Consider the following 11,373-nt stretch of genomic DNA (forward strand, 5'->3'; position numbering starts at 1 on the left):
GGGGCTGCCCGCCCGGCCCCTCCGCAGCGCCTCACCCCCGCCACGCCGGGAAGCGCAGCCAGGCTCTCCAGCCGCTTGCTGCCCCCTCGGCGCCCCGGCAGTAGGTGCTGGGCGAGGGAGCGGGACCGTGCCCCTGCAAGGGGCGCTGGGTCCAGGCCTGGAGCCCCCTTCCCGGGGAGCAAACGCGGTCAGACTGGGCGCTCTGCATTGCACCCCGCACCCTGGCAGCACGCTTGCTCCCCAAGCCCTGGGCTGGCTCGCTGGGGGGCTGCCGCAGAAAGCCGCCAGCTGGGGCTCGCCCGAGGGGGCTGCGTGGCAGGCCGCGCTGACGCCCCGCTCGCCCGCCACCCAGCTGGGCTGAGAAGAGTCCCCTCTCCCCGGGAGCTGTCGCGCTAGCAGCGCCGGATCCGGGGGTGGGAGCTCTCACTTCCTCCAGAACCCCGCGTCCCCGGGGAGGCTGGCTCTGCCAGCCCCAGCTTGGGATGCAGCGTGAGGCTCATCTGCTCGCTCGGGCGTTGTGCCTAAGGGGGGTGGGAGCGAAGCCTGGCATCAGTGCGGCTCCGGGCCCGAGCCGGCGGACGCGTTGGGTGGATTGCTGACACTGCCTGACTGCCTCTCAACTTCTTTCCAGCTCCTGGATCTCCGGCCCCACCTCTGCTCTTCTCTGTGTGAGTAATGGACCGAATGCGAACCTGAGGAGCCGTGTCTGTGCTGTGTGCGCGGCGGGGGGGTATCTTGTGTGCATGTGTATTAATGTCTGGGGGGGGTGGAAGAAAACAGCTTCCAGCAGAGCCTCGCTGGTCTTCCCCCCGGGTGTCTCTTCGGTGTTAATGCTGGATCGCTGCTTCCCACGGATGCGGCAAGCAAGCTGACTGCGCACAGAACCGGGAGGGACAGAGAGGCATCTTGCTACGGCTGGGCCTTGCGGGGAGAGGGGAAGGGGAGCCTCTGCCGGGATTTGCCTGGGGCACGAACTGGAAGCTTGGTCCTGCGACGCAGCTCAGCGGCGAGCGCGTTCCTGGGGGGGGGTTGCGGCTGCAGATCCAGCCGCGGGGCTCGTTGCAGCCTGGGACCTGATTGCAGAGCGGAGTGGCGGAGGGCAGGAGTCTCTCTGGAAGGGGACCCTTGTGGAGGATGTCGTTCGGGGGGTGAGGGGGCAAACGGACTGGGGCTGTTCCAAGCAGCTGAAGGGGATGAGGCACCAAATGCTGCTCCATTTCACTGGGACTTCCCTGGCTTGGAAACTTCCAGCCCTGCCGGTCAGAGCCCTGCACCCAGGAGGTGGCACTCCTGAGCCACACTGGGGTGAGGTGCAGGAGCAGGTGGGGGTCCAGGAAGCTGGCTTGCAGGGGCTGGCTCGTAGATTCACAGATTCATGGTTCTCCTCTTGCAAGCGGAGGCTGAGCCTCTGGGCCAGAGGCAGGGCTTGGTCCGAGCTTCGAGCCCTGCTAGCTCTTGCAGCTGCTCTTTGCTTAACCTGCTGCACCCGTGGGAGGCCTGGGAAGTCCCGACGCGTGGATCTGGTGCATCGCTGAAACCCGCTCCGCAGAGGGCGGGGGAGAGGGGAAAGGTGGGGTGACCCGAGGGGAGGTCCAGCATTGAGGGCACCTGGCCTCCCCTTGTCTTGTGGTCAGAATTTGTGCAGGGTGCTGGGCACTGCTCCCAGCTCCACCCAGCCTCTGCTGTGTGAGGGGCCTGGCCTCCTAGGAGAGGGCCCACCGGAGCCCCGAGACCCACGTTGCACGTCTGTCCTTATTGTTCCCCGAGCAGGGAGCTGCCAGCTTTTCCTGCAGCCAGGCTCCTCCAGCCAGAGCCCTGGCGTGGGGACCAGGCCGCCTGCGTGGCCCGTGTCGGCTTCAGGGCCACGTGGTCCTGGCACCTGTGCCCCGCCAGCTGCGTGATCCAGAGGGCCTCTAGGCTCACGGACGTTAGGAAAGCTTGCAGGCTGCCGTCGCAGGGATCTGGTCTCCTTCTGTCCTTCCCTGGTGCTCGCTTGCTCCAAGCCTTCCTGGAGCCTGGCTCCTGGCTGCCCTTCGTGGGCAGCGAAGTGGTTGTTTGCCGTGGCTGCGTTTTCCCTCCGGACCCCTGCACCGTGCCCTCTGCACAGCCTCCACTGCCCTTCCTCTCCATAGCAGAGCTGTGGGGTTTTGTGGCCTGCCCTCCCTGACCCCCCAACCCCAGCCCTGGCCCTGGGGGGTGTTGTTGGGACACCAGGATGATTGCTGTCAAGAGCCAGTTAAACATTAATGGAGCGTAGGCAGGCGAAGACGAAGGCGCTGGCTCTGCCAGGCGCTACCGTCCCGGCCTACGCGGCTCGGGCGCGCAGAGCTGGAAATAAACCTCTCAAAAGGCAGCTGACCCAGTTCTGAAGCTTTTGCCGCCAGCACTTGCTTTCCAGGCAGGGCTCGGGCCAGGCCTGTGCGGACAGATGGGCCGTTAATGCCCATCCGCCCTGACTCTGGCCTAAGTCGGCCAGTGGTTCTCCGAGGCCAGGAGGTGGGGGCTGTGTGCGGGGAGCTTCCTCCAGCAGTGCCAGGCAGGGTTGCAGCAACGTGAACGAGGCACATGTCACTTCTGTAGGTGTCGCGGGACCCACGCGGGAGTGGGGATACGATGGGGATAGTTTTGTTCTGAACTGAGATATCAGGCGTTTGCAGTAGCTCCAGCACTTAAAGGCTGAGCAAAGGTTAGGGAGAAACTGCCTCCCCCTGATCCTGTAAGCAGGCAGAGCGGAGGGCAGCTCACCTCACTGCTGACACTGCGACGCGTGAGCACGCCGTGATCCTGCAGGAGAATGGGACCTAGAGAAGTCGGCAGTGTCCTCTACGGGCACCGTCGGGGAGACGGGATTAATGGTTGGCAAACGCACTTCAGGAAGAACGGGAGCTCACATCGCACCTTGCTGCGATCTCGGTGACCCAGGCCATGGGGCAGGGGAGCAGGCATGGTGTCACTGCGGACGGCGTGGTGAGAGCCTCTGGCTGCGTACGGGGCCAGCTGGAAAGACAAACCCCACCAGGATGTTGCAGAGCAGCTGGAAAAGGACGCTGGAAGAATCGCTCCCAATTAGATGGAACAAATCCTTACGCTTCTTGGCACCATCAGCGTGCTGCTCACTGGCAGCTGGTCAGGAGTAGTGGGGCCATCAACTAACCGCATGCCTCCAGCATGGACATCTGAGCAATGGGCCCGTTGGAGCCCATGCTGAGCTCAGGGATCGGCTTGCCCACTACAGCATCAGGGCACCAGGCTGAAAACTCAGGCCTCCGCGGCAGCTCCTGGCGCTGGGGTTTGGATCTTCCAGCAAGTGACAAGCGGACTGAGAAGAAGTCCAGGGTGAAATCTTGAGCATAGGGCACCCAGGCATGGGGCTGGGAGCCTGGCTCTGTCCCCACCTCTACCCCAGACTGGCTTTGTCACCTTGAGGAGGTCACTTAACCTCTCAGGGTATCCTAGCCCCAAGCAGACAGCTAATTAGCACATGTTGCTCCTTGGGAGCAGGGGCTTGTGCGTGTGAGCGTGTCGGGCTGCTTTCACCAGGCAGGTCACAGAGGGATATAGTGAGCTGGTGCACTGAGGACCAGAGCCCATCCTTGCTGGTCCCCCATGAACTGGAAGGATGTGGTTGAACCTGGCTGCCCTAGGGATCGTGGCCTATCTGTATGCATCGCTCAGAGCCCACCAGGCTCAGGGGTCTCCACTTCTGCATCCCTACATCAGATGCTGTTCCTGGCACTCCTGCCTCCCCAGCACACTTGGGTCAAGGGTCCCTTTCTAGCCTGACATGCCCGCTGGCTAGTGCTGGTCTCCAAGGAACTGGCAGCCTCCAGCTGCTTAAAACCTGTTGTATTTAGCTGTTGGGAAGCCGTGGCTGGGGAGGGCTGGCGTGGGCATGCCTACAGTCTCACCTGCTCGGGGCATGAATAAGGAAGTTGCTGTGCATTAGAAGTAGGGTGTTCTCTCCCACGGGCCTTGCCGTTGCCTGGCCTCCGCTCCTCGCAGCTCGTTCCAATGGAGGATGTGTTTCCAAGGCTTCTGTTTTATTTCTGGTACAAAGTCTGTGCTGAGAGAGCTATGAAATGGCCTATTGAGCCACTGCTCCAGTCCCTGCCCAGTCCGCAAGCCAGCACTGGGCACCTCTGGAAACTGCCTTTGAAATTCCCTTTCTCCCTGCGTGGTCCTGGCTACAGATCTGCCACCTCCTGAATGTCCCGGGGGCACTTCCCTCTCAGACAAGCAGCCAAGAGCATCCCACGCTGGCTCCCGAGAGTGTGAGGACTGGTCCTGTCTACCTCACGCTCTAGGATGATGCATCTCTGCAGTTACTGGTGGTGTGCAGTGACGTGAGATTGTCCTTTGCCGATGGGAGGGAGGAGGTGGGGAAGCAATCAGGAGAGGGCAGAAACTTGGGGCTGCTGTGATAATGCGGTGTGCAGATGAGCAGCAGGGCTGGTTTCTCTGAGGTGGTCCCGATGCAGCTTCTCAGCGAGATGCATCTATGCTCCAGCTCCAAGTTCATGCTGCAGTGAGCTCCCCCTGCCCCCATGGCTGGACCCAGTCTCTCCTTGAGGCTTGCTTCAGGGTCGTTCCGCCGTTCTTTTGCTTTGCAAAGGCTTGAACCTGAGGGGCACGTGGCGAGAGACCCATGTCTGAGGCCTGAGCTGCAGATTTTGGTCCTGCTTCCTCCTACAGCCCTCCTGGACAGGATCACATGCCTCTCCTCTGCTGCTGTGTCCCAGCTCAGGCTCCCTGGCAAATCAGCTACCTCTTGTAGGTGCATCTCGGCTCTCCGGTAGGCTGAACACATGGAGATTCAAGGCTCCTGCTGCAGTGCCTAAGTGGCAAATGGCTCCAGCCTCTGCTTTCATTACATCCTAACTGAACAGGCAGCTAACCCAGCTGGAGGTACCTGGCATCCTGGAGAGCCTGAATGGGTCCCCCAGGGTAGTGCCATGGGGCTGGGGGGAGCTAGGCAGCGCAGAGCTGACCCTGCTGGCATGCAGGTCCTGTGGAGGGGCCTGTCTCGCTCCTGCAGCCAGACGTAGCACCCCAGGGTGTCTCGTGCAATGCAAAAAACTGAGGGGAGGGGAAAGAAACTCCCTGGTTCTAGGACGCATCTTGCCCAGCCGCCTCCCTCCACCTCCTCTCACAGGTTCTGCCTGTTTGTGGCGCTCGCTCGGGTGAACAGAGCTGCCCGCACACTTGCAAGGCTGCGAGAAGCACGCTCCGTGCCAGGACTGCTGCATTTTATGACCTTGTCTGCAGCCTGGCCCAGCCGGGCCCTGCACGCACAGTTGCCAGTCAGAGCAGCATCTGACTGGTGCCACATCAGACCCTGCAGTGACTGTAAGCTGTAGTGGCACGGCACTGGGAAGAAAGCTTCCCCTGGGAGACCAGCCTGGCTGTCTGTGGGGGGATAAGCCTGCAGCCAGGGGACGTGCCCCTGGCATAGCCGTGCGTGTGGGGTGCTGGGTGCCCGTTGCTGCTGGGGGCAGCGGATGTGTATGGAAAAGCTGCTGCTTCCCTGAAAGCAAAGGATCTCTGCCTTGCTGCTGGATCCTAAAAGCTACCTCCCTCCCAGCTGAGCCGTGCTGCTCTGCAGTGGTTCCTGCCCGGGTCTCCCTCCTGGTTTTGTGGCCTGTTTCCTCCCAGCCACCTGAAGCCCACCCCCCAATCATCCTGCCAGGCTACACTGCTCTATGTCCCCCAGAGTCCCAGCACAACCAGGGCCTGGGCAGCTCAGGATGGCTTCTCCCCGCACCCTGAAGGCAGGGAGCTGAGTGCAAGGGTAACAAGATGCCGTGGACCCAGGTGCATTTCAGCCTCACCAGCCTGGGCATCATTCACCAGACAACAAGCAGCACCTGCGCCCTGCATGGCCCTGGCCAGCCCTGGCAGTGCCATTAGCCCAGCCCTGGGTGGGCTGTAATGACACGGCTCCTCTCTTCTGGGCTGTCTGGCAGCTGCTCTCTACAGGGCAGGGCTCTGCTATTAGATGAGCTGGACACAGGGAGAGCGGGAGCTGGGGAGCACAAAGGAGCTGAATAATAGAGGGGTGGGGGGAGACTTACAGAGGGGGCCAGTGACAGGACAGAGGGAACGATGGGGGGAGCAGGTGGGGCTGGGCACGGGCTGTAATAGGGAATGGGGGGGATGTATAGGCTCAGTGTTGGGGTGGACAAGGGGAAGAGCTTTCATGGGCCCAGCTGGCAGGCATCCCCTAGCATGGCACCTCTGCCCTGGGCAGGGCTAGTCTATCCCGGGGCATCCTAGTGCACTGGAGCGATGACCTGGGAATCCCTGGAGACAGGCTGCCTACCTGCTCCCCACCTGCTGCAGCTCTCCACGCCTGATGCCCCTCTGCCTCATTAGGCATGGATGCAGCTCCGTGCCTAATGAGCTGGCAATTGCTTATGCAAATGAGGAGCAGAGCTGCCCAGGGATTGCTGCAGGGAAGCTCTCCAGCTGCTGGCCCATTAGTGGGCTGTAAATGGCAGCCACCGCAGCAGGCCTCCCTTTGGCTGCCTGAGGAATGGTGCATGCGTGCGCGCGGGGCTGGAGAAGGCTGCTCGGGAGCCGTGCCCGGAGCAGGGCTCATCAAGGCCTTAGGCAGATGAGCCGTAGAAGAGACGCGGGGTGGCTGCCCGTCCGCGTGCTGGTGACGGCTCAGGAACTGGCTTCACGGTGTCAGCTGGAGGTGTAACGGCCCTGACTGGTCTGTGTGCAGGGGTCCCCAGCGCGGGCTCTAACCTCCAGCTGGCTGGCTTGAGGGGAGCTTGAAGCAGCCCCCTGCCACATGCTGTGCTCAGGACTGGCAAGGGGTCCCCGAGCCAGCCTTGCTACTCCACCCGCGTGGCCTGGCCTGGAGCAGGAGGCATTGAGCTTGCAGCTACTGCTTTGGAGCCAGTGGCTGCAACCAAGCCAGGTTGGAGAAACCAGGGCTTGGGCAGCCCCTGCCTGCCTGCCCCGCAACCTGTTCTGTGCTTCTGGGGCCTTGGCAGGACCTTCGCTAGGGAAGGCAGCCCCTGCCCTGTTAGCACGGCCCCAGGTGAGCCCACAACAAAGGAGGTGGCTTGGGGGAGCTCTCAGGGGAGCCGTGAGAGCGAGTACTGGGTAGTGAGGGGCGGATGGGGGTGCAGTGATGCCAGCCTGCCTGCAGCCCCACAACCAGGCCTAGCGAGGGCACAGTGCCCGCAGTGGGGTGAGCTGCAAATAAGCGGGGAAAGATCCCCCGCCCGGCTGCACCCGTTTCATACCCGCACCCTGCCCTCCCTGGGCTCAGTCCCTGTGCCAGGGTGCCTGGCTGAGTGGACCAGGCTGCTCCAGGCTGCAGTGTGAGGGGTCAACATGCCACGGGTGGACTGGCAGCCTGACCACGTGGGAAGGCAATGAGCCTGGGATGGCGTGGTTGGACATGGCCTCCGTTCTTCCTGAGGTGGCTGGGAGGATGGTGGGGGGGAAGAGCCCTGCCTCAGGCTGGCTCAGGTGCCTTGGGGTGTGCAAGCTTGGCCTGCCTGTTGGTGTGTGACCAGAGCACCTGGGAGCCCTGGTCGTGTGCTAGCACCCCAGGGTGTCAGGGGCACCCCAGCCACAGAGATGCCAGTCAGCTCTAAGGGAGGCAGCATTTCCTAGGTGATGGGGCCAACCTAGGAAAGTCTGTGATGCTTTCCATGGAGTCACAAAGGGCAATTCATAGACTTTGTGGCAGGCAGGGACCGTTGAACCAGCCGATGGCCACCTGCGTAACCCAGCCCCTGAGAGATGCTTGCACCTGGTGGGCGGAAGGGGTGACCTTTCTCACTTCCTTTCGCTCCTAGGCCCCAAACCCAGGCTCGGGCGTGACCATGGGGAAGCAGAACAGCAAGCTGCGCCCGGAGATGCTGCAGGACCTGCGGGAGAACACGGAGTTCTCGGACCTGGAGCTGCAGGAGTGGTACAAGGGCTTCCTCAAGGACTGTCCCACCGGGATCCTCAACGTGGAGGAGTTCAAGAAGATCTACGCTAACTTCTTCCCCTACGGCGACGCCTCCAAGTTCGCTGAGCATGTCTTCCGCACCTTCGACACCAATGGGGACGGCACCATCGACTTCCGAGAGTTCATTATCGCCCTGAGCGTCACCTCGCGGGGCAAGCTGGAGCAGAAGCTCATGTGGGCCTTCAGCATGTATGACCTGGACGGCAACGGCTACATCAGCCGGGAGGAGATGCTGGAGATCGTGCAGGTACCACGGGGGTTCCTCAGTGTCAGGTCCCTGCTGTGGAGTTGCCCGCACTGGGTGAGGCGGCATTGCCCTCTGTAAGGGCCCAGTCCAGATGCTAGGATGCCTCCCCTTCGTGGTTGCAGTGGGGGTGGGCTGGGGGATCCCACCAGCCAGGTCCCTGCTGTATGCCGCTCTGCAGGCTGTCGGTAGAGGTCCTCCAGCAGCTCCCCACCTCTCTGGGCCCCAGCCAGCATGCGCCCAACCATCACCCTTTCGTCATGAAGGGCTGGGGAGACGGTGCACTCTGTGGCCCCCCAACCTTGGCATCACAGACAGCCTGTGACTTGGGAGCCCCTGCAGTAGCACAGGCCCCAGAGGCACTACCTTGCTCCCCCCACATTGAGGGTCCTGCTTTTCTCCTGCTTTGCCCCCTGCTCAGTGCCTTGCCCCTGTGCAGAGCAAATGTGAAACATCCTCCCGGGATGGAGCCCCATCCCCAGACCCCATCCTGCGGTGACGGGGCTAGGGGAAGGGCAGCTGGGGAGGGTCTGTGGGTTGGCCTCTTGCCTGAGCTGTGTTTCTCTTGTCCTGGGTGGAGGCAGGCTGCCTGCGTGGGCCCCTCTTGGCAGGAGAGGCTGCTCTGGGCTGAGAGAGGACCAAGGGCTGCTTGCCTCGCTGAGGGAGGGGGCTGCAGGCTAGTAGCAGGAGCAGATTCCCTCCCTCCAGCACTGCGGCAGGAGAGGTTTGCAGGCAGCTTTTGAATAAGGGCAGGCACTTAATAGAGAGGCTCCCTGGTTTCCTGCAGGCTTCTCTGTTTTCCCCCCCCCCCTTCCCTCTGGGTACAGCTCATTGCTCCCTGCATGATGGTGGGGCTGCTGGGAGCAGATTGTGGATCTGAATTTAATGGAGATTAGCAGGCTGGATGGTGAGCCGACCAGATTACTGGAGGGCAAGAGTGCGGGCATTGTCCCTGCCAGCCCCTTCTGCTTGGCTCTGCTGCAGCCAGGGGAGATGTGCAGACACCCGCCCTGCTGTCATTGGCATATGGGCTGTGTCTGGCAGGCTCCGGGTCCCAGGATGGCAGGGTGACACCTGTTTACAGCAAATGTAGCTGTGCCTGGGGGAGCCATGGGTGCAGATCCTGAAGCCAGCTCCTTGGAAGTAAAGCGCCAACGCCGTGTCCCCTGGGGAGACAGTTGGGCTTGCGGTGACCCAGCAGGGCTGGTATCGTCACTGCTGGGAGCTCGGGGAAAGGCCGAGGCTGCTAGACCAGGGCGGGATTTGCAGAGGAAGGACCCAGAAGCATCCAGCCCAGGAGCCGGGTGAACGTGGGGTCTTGGCCCTGAGATCAGGTGCCAGGGAGGACTTGAGCCCCAGTGCCAGGCTCCCTGGGTGGCCAAAGGGAACTCAACCCGGTCCCCAGCGTGAGCATAGATGTGGGGACTGGGGTTTGATTGATCCCCACTCTCCCTTCCTGCTCCCCACAACCCAGCCCAGGCTGGGCTGGAGCCACTGCAGGGAAGAACAACGTGCCCAGTCCAAGTGGCAGACAGATCGGGGGGGGTGCATACGCACGCAAGTGTGTGTGTACGTGTACTCGCGGTGCCTGCTCTCCCCAGCCTGCTCCTACACTCCCTCTCGTGGCAGCCACGGCTCCCTGCGCGCGAGAGCCATAGCCCAGGGGAGGCTTGCACCTTGCAGACAACTGAATCAGAGCTGCATGAGCTTCCGTACGCAGCAGCTCGCTGCCTCCGAGCCACCCTCTGCAGCCCAGCTCTAGCTGAGGCAGGAGCCATGAGCCTGTCCAGCGGGGTCCTGCTGGAGCCACCCCTTGCACGTGGGTGTGCAGTGCCGTGTGTGCCCCGTCAGCCAACCGGGCTGTCACCTGCCCAGCGGCCCAGCCCTGCTAACTGGCCAAGCCCTGGGCTGCCGCCCAACTCTTCAAGGGCTGAGGCTTGGATAGGGACCCCAGGCTGCACGAACACGGGTGCTGCGGGGGTCATGCAGGCTCCAGCCTAGGCATGGGCAGCCTTGCCAGCTCTGTCTCCATCACTGCCCGAGTGCCAGGTCTGGCTCAGACTGGAATTTCTCCTTGCACATTAGTTACAGCTACCTCCCCACGAGGGTGGCTGGGAGCTGGGTCCCTCCGGAGGGAGCTCCCGCCTGCCAGTACCTCTCGTTTTAATCACATCTGTGCCACTGCTTCCCTTGCTGCGCTGCATTAATACTTTAAACAGGCTCTATCCACCGGGAGTGCCCCTGAGAGCTGTGCTTGGGTCGTCTCCGGGGTCTCCCGGAGGCAGCAGGTCTTTACCCTCCCTCAACTCCCTGCTCCCTCACTGCCTGCCCGCTTCCCTCCCATAAGGCCATCTACAAAATGGTTTCCTCGGTGATGAAGATGCCTGAGGATGAATCCACCCCGGAGAAACGAACGGAGAAAATCTTCCGACAGATGGATACTAATAACGATGGTAAGCGAGCGGAGCCCCGGGGGATTAGGGTGCAGGCGCGTGGCTAAATCCCCGGGCCGGCGGAGGGGGGCATGCATACACCGATTAAAAGTTGGCTCGTGGGGCCGGGCCCCTCCCGGCAGGCTGCAAGATGCTGCTCCCCGTCCCCCACCGCGCTGGCCGTGTGCCCGGGACCACGGGCTGCTGGCTGTCCCAGGGTCGCTGTCTCCAGAGGAGCTGCAGTGCCCAGGAGCCGGCTGCAGGGGTTGTGGTGGGGGAGTGAAGCCACTGCCCGGGGCCAAGGGCCCCCCAGCTCCCTGCCCAGGCAGCTCCTAGCGGAGCCACCAGTGACCCGGGGCCCTGTCTTGCCCCGCCACCCAGGCAAGCTGTCTCTGGAAGAGTTCATCAAAGGTGCCAAGAGTGACCCGTCCATCGTGCGGCTGCTGCAGTGCGACCCCAGCAGCGCCTCGCAGTTTTGAGCCCGCCCCGGCGCCGCCTGGCAGGGATGGGCCGCGTCCCCTGCCGCCCGCAACCGCCACGACACCTGACCTCACAGCCCCGGCTCCGGCAGGGAGACCTGCGTCCCACCGCCCTCGGCGCTGGGGCCGGGGGGCGCGCGCCCGCGAAGCGCCAGCACTGCCACCGTCTTCGACTCGTCCGCTCCCTTTCCCCAGTGCTACGTCCGTAGATGTGTACGTGTGAGTGTGCAGCTCTTTTGTGGG

The 11,373-nt window shown here is 62.8% G+C and overlaps 1 protein-coding gene and 1 long non-coding RNA gene across 3 annotated transcripts in view; one reads left to right on the top strand and one right to left on the bottom strand.

The window, feature by feature from the left end:
- Window positions 1–558: 558 nt before the first annotated feature.
- On the top strand, window positions 559–11,346 carry HPCA (hippocalcin). 2 transcript variants are annotated; one of them, XM_019547849.1, is made up of 4 exons: window positions 559–668; window positions 7,818–8,222; window positions 10,567–10,672; window positions 11,033–11,130. In XM_019547849.1, the coding sequence occupies exons 2-4, from the start codon at window positions 7,845–7,847 to the stop codon at window positions 11,128–11,130; spliced, it is 582 nt and encodes a 193-aa protein (XP_019403394.1). In that variant the 5' UTR covers window positions 559–668; window positions 7,818–7,844. The 2 variants fall into 2 exon arrangements, with proteins under 2 accessions (XP_019403394.1, XP_019403395.1); XM_019547850.1 differs by lacking the exon at window positions 559–668 and having other exon boundaries at window positions 7,845–8,222; window positions 11,033–11,346.
- LOC109318528 overlaps window positions 9,805–11,373 on the bottom strand; it is a 2,582-nt gene continuing 1,013 nt past the window's right edge. Inside the window, exons 2-3 of the long non-coding RNA XR_002103267.1 lie at window positions 10,542–10,544; window positions 9,805–9,821 (exon numbers count right to left, since the gene is read on the bottom strand). This is a non-coding gene — a long non-coding RNA (uncharacterized LOC109318528). The remainder of the gene's footprint in view (window positions 9,822–10,541; window positions 10,545–11,373) is intronic.

This window comes from Crocodylus porosus, unplaced genomic scaffold (assembly GCF_001723895.1).
Source record: "Crocodylus porosus isolate Cpor-Errol unplaced genomic scaffold, CroPor_comp1, whole genome shotgun sequence".
Taxonomy (NCBI): Eukaryota; Metazoa; Chordata; order Crocodylia; family Crocodylidae; genus Crocodylus; species Crocodylus porosus.